Below are 16,316 nucleotides of genomic sequence, written 5' to 3'. Positions count from 1 at the left end.
GTTGATAGTATTGCTTTTCTCGTGGCTCCCTTGACTTCGCATGTGGGCGGTTAATTGTGAGCATATGATCTCACCCTTTTAACACTTTTGCCGCTTTGTTTTTTATTGCCATTTTTGTCCTCAATATTTCACTTTTTGCCACTTTAGTCCGGCGGTCTAACTTTTGGTAAAAAAAAATCATTTTTCGTCCTCTTCTTAATAATATATAATTCTCAAAATTAAAAATTTGCAAAAAATTGGAAAAAAAAAGGATTGAAATTGATGAGTACACTCTTCCACATTCTTAAATTAGCACAGCATCTGCCTTAAAACCAGAGGGACCACATACCATATGCGAAATGAAGACACTCTATTTCATCTTCTCAACTTCCGAATATCGATATCAAAACTTCGGATGGAATTGAGGGGAAGACTATGAAAATATGGCCGAAACACCCTTGCCATTATTCTCTTTTCTTAACTACATCAATTAAAAGGAAAGATTAATTTTCTCAAAGCAACGGCCATACCAGAAAACAATCAGAAACCAAACCACTTTTGCTCAAATACTTGCCTTTGCCCATTTCCACTATTTGCCATTCAGTTCTATTAGTATACTTATTTACTCGAATTCGGTACAAATTAATAAAAGGTGGACAAGTCCACCGCCATACTCCCCTTCTATAACATCGGCACCCACCCCATTCTTGCCCTGTACCCTTAAGAGTACCACGAAGACACAGAAAATGGGCCCGTAGCACCACTCCGAGGAAAAGGAAATGTATGAGAAAGAATAAGAATGATAGATTCAGTTCAGTTGGAGGAACAAAACTTACACAGGTACTTTTTCCCTCCTTGGTTTCATGCTCCGGGATGCTCTACTTCGTGTCCAGACCCTTTTCTTCTCTTCGTTTTGGGCTCGCCAAGCTGCAACGACACAGAGATCTCTTCGTTTCCTGATGGCAACAATTCGTTCAATCTGGGATTTTCTTCTTGGTTGTTCTGAGGCCCAGGCAATGACCTCTCTGCAAACCTCGAGATGAACTGGTGTTCAACGTTTGGACATCCTCCAACTCCGTCTTCTATGTGGAAGTCGGAGGGCATCAGTCGAGGAGCATTTACAAGCCCACCACCTGGGCAGTTGTCAGGTTCAATGGGGACCTGCTGGATGCCCGGGTAGAGAGGCTCAAAGCTCTCCTCAATTTTATCCCTTGAGGGGACCCGATCAGGAGGTGAGGACTCTCCTACTGCTGAATTCATCGCTGCTGCTGAAGCAGTTCTTTGCTCCTGCACTGCAGCTGCATCGCCCAAACTAGATATTATTTTGAAAGACATGGATAACAGGGAACTAATGAGACTTCAATGGGTAAAACAATTTGAAATTTAGGGGAACTTTTAGTTTATAGGGAACTTTGCCAGGAAGGATCATCAAGGAAGCCAAGTTTTCAGGAAATTATTTGCTTTCGATATTATCTGGTGTTTTGATAGACCAAAGGTTGATCTTTTTATTAAATTCCAAGCCAAAAAATGTCTTAAGGATGCATTGGCAAGCAAATAGACATAATTATATTTTCTAGGTTCTACTACACATCAAACAGAAAGTATTGAGATTTTTCTGAGAATCATTTATGCAAGAAAAAGGACTCGAAAGTCTCGGGTCACTAATTTCAAATCTGCAAACTTCCATATTTCACCATTTTCTTAGATTCAACTAAGTGCATTTTTTGAACGATACTTCACCAGATACAACTAGAGGAGTCATGGAATTCTGTACAATATCCAGATCAAAGACTACCAACCTTGAAGACCTTCAATAGTTGTAATGAGGTCAAGTTCGAGAAGATTAAGAAGGCTCCCAAGATCAACACCGCTGGTCCAATTCTCGGGAGGCTGACCCACCTTGAGCTTCAGGCGACCCCGGTTAGCAGTTCCGCCCCATATGATCCCAATAGGCCGTGGTTTCTCGCCGTTCTGACCTGTCAAAAGAATTAAACTTCCACTGTCCCCTTCGAGGTCAAAAGTCTGTTGGTTCTCGCCAACCACGAGGAAATCGGTAAAGAAGCATATTCCCTTCTCATCATTGTAATCCAAGGCATATGCCATTATGGTCCCAGTGGTCAAACCAGAGCTTCTCCCAACTTTGACCACCTGTCGTCCAATGAGAGACCCAATCGGGGACTGCAGATCGATGGTATTCACCTCGCCAATTTCGCTCACCCCTCTAACAGAAGTGGTCACATAGTTCATGTTGAAGTCTTCTGTGAAAGGAATAAAGGCCCCGTCTGCCCGCACATATGTTTCTGCAGAATAGGCAGCTTGTAAGGGGGTTTGGCATACAAGAGTGAAGAGGCCAAATAATAAGTTAACAGAAGACACAGAAACATTTACTCCCTTCCACCGAAAAGATTAATATATCAACCATGTATGTATTAGTTGTCGAAGCACAATAAATGTAACAATTTCAAACAGCAGACAATGGTGCCTTCCTGATCAAAGCCAGCCACCAATACCTACCTTTTCCATTGAAGGTATGACGTAAATAAACAATGCTATGCAATAGGCACATCATTTGACATATCACATTTTGTCTAAGTTTCTCATCCATTCTGCACATGATATTTCACAAACCTCCTAAACTCTGTCCTCAAAATTGTTGAAGCTTGAGAAATACAATTAATAAGTGCGAAAGGGTAAAAGCATCAAATGGAAGAGGTGTCTTTCCAGGCCTAATTTTTTCCATTAATGTGGTTGCTCTTTTAGTAGTTGAGCTCGTTGTCATCTCTTTCCATCTATAAAAGACTCAAACCTCTTCATGACTTGACATATAAGACATCCAAAATAGTTCATTCACCACATGAAAATTTTTAGCCTCATTTTGACGCAAAAGTGGATGATTCCATCACCTTAGCAGGTTTGATAGGATCAAAATCTAAATCCTAGATTGAAATCTTACTACTTGCTCTAATGAACGTTTATTTCCTTAAATACCCAGGACATTTTAATTCGTTTATTTCCTTAAATACCCAGGACATTTTAATTAATTCTATAGCAAGAATATCTGAGAATAATCACCATCCTCGGCCTTTATGCACAAACACAGCACAGTATTCCTAAATTGACCTTTGCAAGGTACTAATGCTCTATGCAAGAAGGTTCATATAACATTAAGCCTGCATAATGAAACACATTCAATCCCCTCCATGTTAGAGCTGTGACTAATAAAGCATTCAAGATTCAAGCATGAGACCCATATCCACTGAAATCACGAACCAAATACTCACTAGCCAAAACATGATATTCTGTGTGCAATATAATGAATTCATTCTAGTGGGACTATTAACTTGAAGTTCATACAGTAGTGCCGCTTAAACTTTATCTATTAACTTTCCCTTGTTGCAAATTTGGGCCACCTGTCACCATTCCATTAGTTTTTCAAAACCACATAGAAGATGTGACAAGATGTGACAATGACAGCATGTCAGTAGTCTTCTATCTCCCATTTTCCCTTTCCAAAAAAGTAGAAATATAACAAAGCATATTCATATCACACTTCCCAGGCAAAATGTGTAAGTGGGATCCCTGTTCCCTTTTTTCTTTTTTCCCCCATTTTCAAGATGAGAAAATTAAAACTCGTTAAAAAAACCGGGGACTATTTCCCCACTGGTCTTTCCCCAATTGCACTGACTTCACCTATAGCCGAACTATTAAGAGACAAGTCTTAGCTCCTAAATTCACACCGACATATTTAAGTTTCAATAGAGAACCTTTGAGAAAATGAAGAATGTGTGATAAATTGAAAATTCACGTTGGTTGAGAATAATCCAATTAACTCATTCTTGTAGACTCAAGCCAAATGAACAGAAGTTTGTCCACTTGAATGTTGAGGCTTCAAAGATCTAACTAAATCAATTTTGATAAGTGTAAGATAATGTTCTGACATACTCTAGCCAATCAAGGTACGAAAAGAAGGAAAAAGAAATTGTCACTGTCAGAAGCATGTGGTATAAGGCAATTGATCAGTTTTTTTTTTCCTTCCTGTTTTTGAATAAGTTGCCACAATATACTTGTTAGTACCATCTCCAAAAATATTGGGGCGAAACTTCAGCAAACATACGTAAGGGCACTTTGCAGTTATTATTTGTTCATGCTGCTTACTCAAGCAAGGGAATAAATATCATTGAATGAAAAAGGGACATAGAAATTACCACAGATAATTTAGTAATGATGATGCAAAGCTGGTGAGAGCTTTCTGCAATAAATTCCACATCTTACCTGGGTTGTTACCAGCAAAGATCCCATACCACCGATCATCTGTAATAAATGAGGTAGCCCGCTCAACAGCACCGAGATAAACACCGGGCCCGAGGCTTGGTGGTAAAGGATGAAACATCTTTTGATTCGGGTAGTTCAAATTAACTGCAACGTGACGATTAGTGAGGAACCCCACCTGACGATTTCCTGTGCGGCTTCTCACAATTGCACCCAAAGTTCCATATGTCTCTTGACTTGCAACCTAGAAAATCAAGGAGCTAAATCACAAGTATTCTCACAAAAGGGATCCAAGAAAAGAAAAAGAGAAGAAAAAAGAGACAGCATAAGCATACTATAAGAATTCACTAATAGTAAAGTACCAACAATCTAGAAAAAATAGAGACGTAATATTTCTCTCTGAAGTGGAACTTTGTAGCAGTATGGTTTTAATCACATGTTCAGGAGTTCCTCTTCGCTAAAGAGAATGATCACTTAACTAAAACCAAGGCCTTCGGACTTTATATATTGTCCTCTAGTACGAAAGTCATCCACCTTCAATAGTATGATACACATTACAATTATGCTTATTAGGATGCTGTAAAGATAAAATTATGGCAACAAAATCCTATCAGCAGCGAAGTCCTGAAAACATGTTGAACTTTATTTGATGAAAAAGAAGAAACAAAAGAATTATCTCTCATGTCTTCTTTACTTCAAATTTTACCCTCAATTCTGTCTCTGGGATTTATTGTATGCCTCCCATGTACACACATCTCCTCCATCATAAATTAAGCCAAAAAAAGAGAGCAGCAAATGCAAATAATTTTCCTGTAAGCAACAGGGGTTCAGGACTTCAACCCTACAACTTTATAATTTGAGACATTGAAAAAACAAGATCAGCAAACATGGATCCTGATTTTATAAAAAACATAAGCATTAAACTTGATTTAAAATCGAGATTTATGCATTCAAAAATTATGATCTGAGACATTGAAGAATCAAGATCAACACACTGAAGCATTTAAGAAGCATAAAACCACTGAAGGCAAAAATCCACAGAGAGAGACAGAGACGAAACCTGAGAGCCAGGACCAATGCACGGATCGCTTCCCCTTAAACCATCTACAAGCTCCGTATATAATTGTTCTTTTGGAGTAGGGGCTGGTGCCCCAAAGTATGAAAATTCAACAACATCCACGTCACACCATACACCACCTGGTCCCTATCCACCATTTAAATGCATTCATAATGTACAGGATACATTAGGTAGTGTAAGTAACAGCAGTCAAACTGAACTAGCAATATCCATTTTACAATAGATATAAGTATTTGTCTTTTGACAGATCTTCCAAAGTTATTATTAGTTATATACTAGTCATTATTTCTAGCAAGCTTTCAGTATTTGTCAAAAACTACGTCTACATGGCAAATGGCACTTAGAAGGGTAAATTCGATAGGAACGCATGCTTACTGCTTAAAATTTTTCCAGAACAACAGTCAAAAGATAAAGCAAAACATAAAACATCGGTTGTGGCTCAGCCACTGCCTGTGAACTAAAATCTGAAAATACTAAATTATACTACCTCAAGGGCTGCAGGTAAACATCGGTTGTGGCTCAGCCACTGCCTGTGAACTTTATGGGAAACAAAGACAAGAATGGCTGGGATATCTGTTAATTCTCCTCGTCGGATGCGAAACCCAACTGCAGTTCCAAGACCGAACATCCTCAAGAATTTGCTATGGAATGCCCTAATTGTCATCAGCTCAAGCAAGGTCGTGGCTCGCTGCCCCGAGGGCAACCTTCCAAGGGTTTCAGGCAGCACTCCTTTCTGAAGGTTCCCAAAGTAGTTGGCCCGATCTTCCGCTGCATCTATTAGCCGGCTTGAAGTGGGCCACGAGAAGTAAGCAGCATTACTCTCCGAGAGCTGACCACCTGAAGCAAAAGGCTGAAGTGGGGATGGGCTAGATGAGGGCAGGTTCAGGTTATTGCAATAGTTTCTCTCCAAATCTAGGGCTGACTCCACTGACTGCGACGACCCAGAGAGATGAAACTTTAAGCCCGATGGGTTCCTATCCATCTCCCTGCTCTGCTGCACAATGATGATCCTGGAGCCGTAAAAGGAGCATTCTACCCGAAGTTCCACAGTTCTTACATATGTGCCGGCTCCAGCAGCGACGCTGAAAACCACATTCTTCTACAAAGTTCACATCTATGAACGCAATTTTGATTTCACCTGTACAGCACAGAAACATAGCGAAAAACCTCTTTTTATTGAGGAAAACAACAGGTATGAAATGGAACCGAACTCATCAAACGAGCTGAAACACCAAGCATATACTTCAACTAAGCAAGCCCATCGCCTTACAGTCTCGAGATTTGTCCAGGAACAGTCTCAACCATGGTGTTGCAACCATGGTCAAACAAATAGAGGCAGGGACAAGACAGACCCAAAAATCTTATCTAATCATCAGGAACGCCCTCCTGGCAGCAGCGTCAGTGAGCCGCGGTGACAGGGGAGAAGTCAAACATTAAAGAAGGGAAACAGAACCATCACTCTAATCCGCTTCGATCCTCCGATGAAGGCCCGCAAACTCATTAGCAAAACAAGGAGATTGGCGCAGAAGGGCAAGAATGGAGTTTTGAATTGACGGGGGAGGGAAGGAGCAAAGGAGGACCAGGAACTAAGCAGAAGCAATACAGACCCAGAAACCAGCGGCGATTCGGCAGCATTCTGACCGACTCATTCAGCCGAGCGGAGGTTGTGGGCAGGAGGAAGAAAAGAGCAGGAACTCACCGATTAAGAACCCCGGCAGGAACTCTGAAGTTGGGATGGGATTCAAGAACACCCCAGTCCAGTCCGCCCAGCGCGACCCAGAAAAAAGAAAAAAAAAAAAAAAGAAGAGGAAAATGGCAAAAAGGAGCAGTTTTTAATTACTATAAGAACCGGACAGACTCACAAAGGCAGAGGTTTTTTTCGTTTTTTTAATTAAATTTATGGATTTATGGATGAAGAGGACAATTGCTGGGACACGAGAGAGTACTCGAAGGCACGGTCGGGACGGGAAAGCAACCTTGCCAAATTTAGCGACAGAGAATAGGAGAAAGTGGTGGGTACTATTTTGGATTTGTACTATAGCGAGAGAGAGACCCCTTTTACATATGAAGAAATGATTTTTTTTTTGGGCTTTTGATTGATTTTTTTTTTTCGTCTAGTTATTCGTTTACTATTATTATCCACTAAAGGCTTTGATTTAAATAACTCACAAAATTCACTTACTTTTGAGTGTGTATATGTATAATTCTTTTTGTATGGTATTATACAAATTGTTCCCCCAATTCTAGTACACATAGATAATACTAGTGTAATTCAGCAAAAAAACGAAGATAATACTAGTGTAAAGACTCATGCGATGCACGGACCAGTGGCTAAAATTTATAGATATAATTATATGATTATTATGATCAAATTATCGAAGTGCATTTTATATAATTCAAATTAAATTTTCTTTATTTCATGAAATACTACATATGAAAAGATTTCGTTAAAAAAAATGATATATAAATAAGCACTTTATTTGGACCGTTCAAAATCGAAAGTACAAGAATTCAAATAGAAAAATTCACCAAATAATTTGTATTAGATTTTATAAAGCCAAACCCCTCATTTGGTCTCACTTTCACTTTTCTAAAATGCATACAATAACTTCATTTTATATTTACTATTGAGTTTGAGGATATAGTGATAATTAAGTAACAAATAACATAACACTGACTCCTTTTCGACGGCCAAAATATTCGAAAAACCATCATACTTTAATGGACGTTGTAGACTACTAAAAATTTCGTCCAATTACGAAATGCCACCTCGACCTTTATTAATAATTAATAAAGGAATAAATTATTATTACTAAAAAAATAAATTGTTCTAGTAATAAATAGAATATTTTTGTATAATATAATGGATAGTATTTTATTGCGTATAAAATTTGTCAGGATTTAAGTATACATGGAAAGCAAATAAGTCAAAGAAGCCATGTATAGTAATCTTGGACAACAAGAAGGATATTCCTATAAAATCTGGAAATGTCTTCCTGCAAGAAATATTGGTGATCCAAATTGAGCAAGAAATTTTGAATCGAACAACAGGAGACAAGCACGGGGATTGAAGGCTCCCCCCTCCTCCACACCTATAAATAGGAGCCCTCATTCTTCATTCAAGGCCCCTTTGGACAGCGAAAGTTGTGGAGAGACTGGAGAGAAAAACCAGATGCTCTGCAAACTAACGGAGTGCTGGAAGATCAAATCCCCCAAGGTATCAAGAATGCTTCGCGTTTAAAGGAAAAACATAAAGAACGACGGATTAAGTCTCGAAGACCCTAGTGAGCTTCACAATCAATCGGATCAAGCACACAAGTCCCCATGATTTTTAAAGGTGTTCAAGTTGAAAGGAAAGTTGAAGCTATTAACATGAGATTAATCGCAAAGTTACGAGAACAAATCTTGCGGACTCTCTTAAAGGCATTTATTCTAAGCGAAGAGAATCGGAGGATTCTTTCTTGTATTTACAGGAATTAAATTAGAGATTGTACCCATTAAGTCAAATTAAATTGGAACTATGTCACATAAATTTCTTGTCTTCTTTCGACTCGAAATTTGTTATGTACAAATTTCCAACATTCACAGTGGGACCTTTTCTACCTCTCATCTCTCTTTGCAATAAAAGGATTTGACATGAAGGGAAAGCAAAACATTGTTGATTCAACTTTAAACACCCAATACAAAGGGCCACTGACGATGAGTAAGGCCAAAGTTGCGGCTGAACAAGGTGGGAACATAGAGATCTTGCTAAATGTTGATCCTAACTATGTCCAGATGAAGGCAACAATTTTGGCTAATAGGACTAATTTGGTTATCTCTGTGATTACTGATAGAACAAATTCTTGGGGAAAGGGGTTGGGGGGCAACTCCAAATCAAAAGGCAGCTTTAACTTTGGAATCATGCCTGTAATGGTGACGAATGCAGCATCATTAGAGGAATAAGTCTCAAGCTTGGCTGAATCACTCGAAACTCTCATGAAGACCATACAAGAAAGGGATGCCCAAATAGCATTGTTGATGAACAAACTTGAGAGTATGAGAGAATCAAGCCGAGTTATCAACACTCCAAGACAATAAGAGATTTTGGAAGTTGTTGCCAACGACCCAAGAGCACCTGCAACACTTCCAGGTTGAGAACGAGTATCTGAGATTGCTAAAGCATCTAGGACTACTACTGCTTCTCTAAGGGCGCCAACCCCAACAAGAACAATTCAAGTTACTGCTGAGGGGTTTATTCCTACAGACCAATTGCAAGAAATCATTAGGGAAGCCTCAAGAGGTCAAGTGTAAGCAAGCAGTTCATCTCTGGTGACATATGAAAAGCCCTACATCCGAAGGATCGAGCTCATGACAATATCAGCAAACTACCAACCACCAAAGTTCCTGCAGTTTGATGGGTAGCATGTGGCTCATTTCGTGGAGACATGCAATAATGTTGGAACTGAAAGGATATGGTTGTCAAACGGTTTGTTTGATCGTACTAAGGAAATGCATTTGATTGGTACATTGATCCACAGCCCGTGTCTATTGACAGTTGGGAGCAGTTGGAACATGAGTTTTTGAATAGGCTCTATGACACAAGAAGAATGGTGAGTATGAGTGTGCACTAGCTGAGCTTATCATAGACTTCATACAACGATGGAGGAACTTGAGCCTTAACTACAAAGATCATTTATCTGAAGAATCAGTCATCGATATGTGCATACAAGAAATGCATTGGGGTTTGCGCTACATTCTACAAGGAATTAAGTCGTGCAAGTCTGAAGAGCTAGAAACGCACGCACATGACAAGGAGTTGAGCATGAAGGCCAATGGAGCATAAGAGCCACCTACTCAAGAAATATGGAAACCAAAGGAGTGCCAAGACACAAAGGAACGAGTCAAACCTTCGGCTAAAGCTGAAGACAAACAATCATTGGCTGTGAATATTGCTCCAGTTAAAATTTCAAGCAAAAAGAAAGAAGAGAATTTTTCCGACTCAATCAAAGGCCAAAACAAAGCTCACTTTGGAAGAGTTACAAAATAAAGAGTACCATTTTCCTGATTCTGATGTTCCTGGGATGCTCGACCACTTGCTGGAGTTAAAGCTCATCGAGTTACCAGAAATGAAGCGTCCACAAGAAGTTGGGTGTATGCGGACACGAATTTTGTCTCGTCGGGGCCTGCACACGTGCGCACTAATCGCACAACTTTGGGAACACCTTCCCGGGGGGTGTGTGACGGACACGCATGAGAATGAGTCATCACTACCCGTTTACGATCCAAAGGTTGAGAGCCGATGAGTTGCCAAGGTTTAGGGGGTAAATGATACACCTAGTTTGCTAGGGCATATGATCTTGCGGAGCCAAGAGTTTCGGATTCGGGGAGTTCTATTACGTGCGGGCCTATATCCCGCACGCCCTACCAGTACTCTAATTTATCTAAGATTTGTCGTTTTTAATTTATTTTCCGCTTGATTAGGTTTTACTCATCTTACCTGGCTTGACACCATAAATTCACTGAAACAATCGATTTAGGCCAGGAGCCCGAGAGAGAAGTAGGCCCACACATCAAGGGTTCGGTCCACCATTTTCTCAGTACGGTTCATCGGACCATGATGGTCGATTCCCCATGTAGGCTAAAACGTCGAAGCATTGAGCTTACTTGTCCCCAGGTACGTAGACTAACTAGATTAGTTCGACACTAAGACCGTTCGCTCCCTGGCCAAAATCATTACATAAACAAATGTACAAGTAAATGTCTCGCAATGTACTCTCAATAATAGATACAATAATGAGATCCCAGTCAGTTTGCGTCCCATATATTCCGTTCAGGCTCATTGTGTATTTGAAAGACCGAAAAAGAAATTAATGCGACGATGGCTCATGAGAGCCGAAGGTCGGATCCAGCTGAATCGACGGATCCCAAGAGGACAGAATAGTCCTCGAGAAAGCCGTGGGACCACTCGAGCTCCATGGTGATCATCTAACCTTGTTTCACGTGTCTCGACCCAAGCCATCCTTGCTAGTTTCGCGGGGCTTATGGAAGTGAAAAAGGAACAAAAACTCAAAAAATTTCCTACCCGTGAAACTAATCCCAAGACCTACTAAAAGAATAAGAGTAAATAAAAGCGTACCTGGAATTTTAAAACTGTCAACCAAGCGTCCCACGCGTGACGCCTCTACCGGTATCCACATCGACTTTGTCGACGAGTTTTCGAGATCGGCGGTGCTAGCGGCCAACACTCGAAAGAAATGCCGATGCGACACCTGAAATTTTCAAACTAATGGATCTAATTTGAGTTGAACAATTCAACCCAAATTATATATATATATATATATATATATATACACGCATATACACTTATGCATATATATATATATAATTATATGCATATATACTTACATACATTATATGCATGCTCTGTGCCCCTTTTATAAACAACAGGGGGAGGAAAATTTGAAACCCACCAATGTGGGACAAAGAAAATTAAGAGTCTCAAATTGCCATGTGTCCTCACATGGATTGTGTAACAATTTGGTCCATTTAATCTAATAAATCGAGTCTAATTAATCGACAAATTTAATCTCATTAAATATCCGATTAATCGGTCGCACCATAAATCATCTAATCTCTATTAGACGATTTTATTATTTCAAATATCTCGTCAATTTAGTCGTAGTGTATGACCCTGTAGGTTCCCAATTACGTTGATAGTAATATCGAAATCTCTATTTCAATATTACAAACAGTGAGCGGTATCTAGCAATGCATCACTGTTACTCTAGTAATCGGAAAGTCAATTTTTCGACGAATCTCATGACCTATATTACCGTGTAATATAATCCATTGTCCTATATATCTCTATTGAGCCCAAGGCATGGTCGATGACATCCTTGTATGGCTCAATAACTCTTTTTCTTGGTTTACCAGGTAAGTCTATCAGAACAAATGAGCTCGATATCGCTATATCGACTCATTTGGGTATGCATACACTTTTAGACTTAACCACCAAGTGGCCGTGAGATATCGCTCCCGTTTCGTAGGAGGGACAAATTCTATTTTGGTCACTCACATTCCTCTCCATGCTCTGTGATATACCCAATAACTGTTTTTATAACCAGCTTGTTACGGTGGCGTTTGACAGTATCAAAGTATATGACATTACATGTATGAATTCATGGTGACCTCAAGTCAAAGGACCATTACACTATAGTCACTTTGAGATATGCTAATGACAGTCACGTAACAACCTATGTAGCAATCTCATGGCGGGTCAGTCCAATACACATTACTCTTGATGTGTACATGTGGTGTGACTTGATATCTCCATATCCATGACCTGTGAGACTTGGTCATCAATCAACATCCATACTAGTCTAACCGTATTATCGTTGTCCTAATTAACGATAATACTTTGGCTAGGAACATTTAGGAATAATGCTCAGTAATTATAGGATTTCACAATCAAGTCATACTTGATACCTATTGAACCTACTTTTCCAAGGACATTATTATGTAAAATCATATTTAGCGCAATCTACACAATAACAGAAATGCCTCGTAATATAATGAAATACATGTCATATTACGGAACTGATGATAGATTGCCTCTAGGGCATACACCAATTCTTAACAATCTCCCACTTGCACTAGAGCCAATCTGGCATATGTCTAATGCCAATAGATCTAGTGTGAGCCTCGTGCTTGCGCTGCACAAGAGGTTTCGTAAGTGGATCTGCGAGATTCTCATCTATTGGTATTTTGCATATCTTCACATCTCCTCTGTCGATGATCTCACGAATAAGATGGAAGCGCCTGAGTATATGTTTGCATCGCTGGTGAGACCTGGGTTCCTTAGCCTGCGCAATGGCTCCATTGTTGTCACAATAGAGATCCACTAGGTCTGCGATGCTAGGAACCACAGCAAGTTCTGTCATGAACTTCTTGATCCAAACGGCCTCTTTTGCGGCGTTAGAGGCAACAATATACTCGGCCTCTGTGGTAGAATCGGCTACTGTCTCCTGCTTGGAACTCTTCCAACTTACAGCACCTCCATTCAAGCAAAACACATACCCTGACTGCGATCTACTATCGTCCTTATCGGTCTGGAAGCTAGCATCGGTGTAACCTCTTACAACGAGCTCTTCTTCGCCTCTATATACCAAAAACATCTCCTTAGTCCTTCGTAAGTACTTAAGGATGTTCTTTACTACGATCTAGTGTCTTTCACCTGGATCTGATTGGTATCGACTCGTCATACTCAAAGCATACGAGACATCAGATCGAGTGCATAACATAGCATACATGATGGATCCAATAGCTGACGCATATGGAATCCTATTCATGCGGTCCCTCTCTTCCTGAGTAGAAGGACTCTGAGCCTTCGAAAGGCTTATGCCATGTAACATAGGCAGCGACCCTTTCTTAGAATCTTGCATGCTAAAGAGCCGAAACACTTTATCTATGTATGCACTCTGACTTAAGCCAAGCAGTCTCCTGGATCTATCTCTATAAATCCTGATGCCTAGCACGTAGGTAGCTTCGCCTAAGTCCTTCATAGAGAAACACCTTCCCAACCAAGTCTTCACAGACTGTAGGGAAGGAATATCATTCCCGATTTGAAGTATGTCGTCTACATACAACACCAGGAAGATCACTACGCTCCCACTAACCTTCTTGTAAACACAGGGTTCATTTTCATTCTTAATGAAACCAAACTCTTTGATTGCATCATCAAAACGAAGATTCCAGCTCCTAGAAGCTTGCTTCAGTCTATAAATAGACCGTTGTAGCTTACAAACCTTTCTGGCGCTATGTGGATCGACAAAACCCTCAGGTTGTGTCATATACACATCATCGAGGAGCTTCCCGTTTAGGAAAGCAGTTTTGATATCCATTTGCCAGATCTCATAATCATAATAAGCTGCAATTGCAAGCAAGATCCTGATGGATTTAAGCATGGCCACCGGGGAAAAGGTTTCGTCATAGTCAATATCATGAACTTGTCTGAAACCTTTTGCCACAAGTCGGCCCTTAAAGGTAATCACATTACTGTCCATGTCAGTCTTCTTTTTGAAGACCCACTTACACCTAATGGGCTTTACCCCTTCAGGTGGATCAACCAAATTCCATACTTGGTTAGTGTACATGGACTCCATCTCAGATCTCATGGCTTCCAGCCATTTCTTAGAGTCTGGGCCTATTACAGCCTCCGCATAGGTTGTAGGCTCATCATTATCTATGAACAATACGTCATTATCTTGAGTCACGAGAAATCCATATCTCTCGGGCTCATGACGCATCCTACCAGACCTATGAGGCTTCTGTGTCACTTGTGCAGAAGATTGTGCCACAACACCTTGTGATACTTGTTCTACAACCTCAACATTGGTCAATGTCATTTTGTGGTAAAACTTCCCCAAGTTCTAATTTCTTCCCATTAGTTCCTTTGGAGAGAAACTCTTTCTCAAGGAATACCGCAGTTCAAGCAACAAACACTTTGCCCTCGATGGAATTATAGAAATAGTATCCTCGAGTTTCCTTAGGATACCCCACAAAGTAACATTTATCCGATTTAGGGCCAAGCTTATCCGAAGACAATCTCTTCCCATAAGTTTCGCAACCCCATATCTTTAGAAAAGATATCTTGGAACGCTTCCCGTACCACATCTCATGTGGTGTCCTTTCAACTGATTTCGACGGAGCATTGTTTAATATGAGAGCAGCTGTCTATAGAGCATATCCCCAGAAGGAGTCAGGTAAGTTTGCATGACTCATCAAAGATTGAACCATATCTAATAAATTTTGATTCCTCCTCTCAGTTACACCATTCCACTGTGGTGTTCCAGGTGGAGTCAGTTAAGATAAAATCCCACACTGTTTAAGATAGTCAGCGAACTCATAGCTCAAATATTCACCTCCTCGATCTGATCGAAAAACTTTAATGCTCTTACCCAACTGATTATCCACTTCATTCTTAAATTCTTTGAACTTTTCAAAGGATTCAGATTTGTGTTTCATCAAATACACATATCCAAATCTACTGAAATCATCAGTAAATATAATGAAGTAGAGATACCCACCTCTAGCAAGCTTGTTCACTGGTCCACATACATCGGTATGTATGAGAGCTAGAAGATCACTAGCTTGCTCACCCTTTCTGGTAAAAGGGGCCTTAGTCATTTTCCCCATTAAGCAAGGTTCGCATGTCTCGATCGATTCTAAATCAAACGAGACCAATAATCCATCCTTATGGAGTCTAGAGATGCGACTCTCGCTAATATGACCTAAACGACAATGCCAGAGGTAAGTCGAGTTTGAATCATTAGATTTGAGCCGTTTGGTTTCCATATTATAAACGGGCGTATCTAGATCAAGAACATATAAACCATTACTTAAATGTGCACTGCCATAATATACATAATTCATGTACATAGAACAACACTTGTTCTTGATAGTGAAACAAAATCCCTTCTTGTCCAAACAAGAAATAGATATTATGTTTCTACTAATAGCAGGTATATAATAACAGTCGTTAAGATCTAATACTAGCCCAGTAGGCAAAACTAAGTGATAAGTCCCTATAGTTAATGCAGCAACTCTTGCTCCATTTCAAACTCGTAGGTCCACCTCGCCCTTTGCCAACGATCTACTGTCCCTTAGGTCCTGCATATTTTCACAAATATGAGCACCACCCGATATCTAATACCCAAGATGTAGAAGTAGTAGATACATTAATCTCTATAACATGGATACCTGAAGTGGAAGTCTCACTTCCCTTCTTCTTCTTCAACTCTTCCAAGTATACCTTGCAATTCCGCTTCCAATGTCCAGCGTTGCCACAGTAGAAGCAATAATCATCCTTCACCACCTTGGCTTTAGGCTTCAACACACCCAAGTCATACTTGGATGCACCTTTAGCCCTCTTGCCTTTACTCTTGCCCTTTCCCTTTCTTTTGGTCCCCTGGACCATTAGAATGGACTCCCCCTTGCTAATATCATGCTC

The 16,316-nt window shown here is 40.1% G+C and overlaps 1 protein-coding gene across 4 annotated transcripts; it reads right to left on the bottom strand.

Annotated features, from left to right (window-relative positions):
• Nucleotides 1-518: 518 nt before the first annotated feature.
• On the bottom strand, nt 519-7,247 carry LOC116213996 (protein NARROW LEAF 1). 4 transcript variants are annotated; one of them, XM_031549193.1, is made up of 6 exons: nt 6,934-7,247; nt 5,814-6,464; nt 5,309-5,452; nt 4,252-4,492; nt 1,779-2,279; nt 519-1,277 (listed from the first exon to the last, which is right to left on the bottom strand). In XM_031549193.1, the coding sequence occupies exons 2-6, from the start codon at nt 6,306-6,308 to the stop codon at nt 841-843; spliced, it is 1,818 nt and encodes a 605-aa protein (XP_031405053.1). In that variant the 5' UTR covers nt 6,309-6,464; nt 6,934-7,247; the 3' UTR covers nt 519-840. The 4 variants fall into 4 exon arrangements, with proteins under 4 accessions (XP_031405053.1, XP_031405052.1, XP_031405054.1 ...); XM_031549192.1 differs by having other exon boundaries at nt 7,026-7,245; XM_031549194.1 differs by lacking the exon at nt 6,934-7,247 and adding an exon at nt 6,597-6,906.
• Between the last annotated feature and the right edge of the window lie 9,069 nt (nt 7,248-16,316).

Source organism: Punica granatum, chromosome 7, assembly GCF_007655135.1.
Source record: "Punica granatum isolate Tunisia-2019 chromosome 7, ASM765513v2, whole genome shotgun sequence".
Classification (NCBI taxonomy): domain Eukaryota; kingdom Viridiplantae; phylum Streptophyta; class Magnoliopsida; order Myrtales; family Lythraceae; genus Punica; species Punica granatum.
This window is presented reverse-complemented; position numbering and strand designations above follow the sequence as displayed.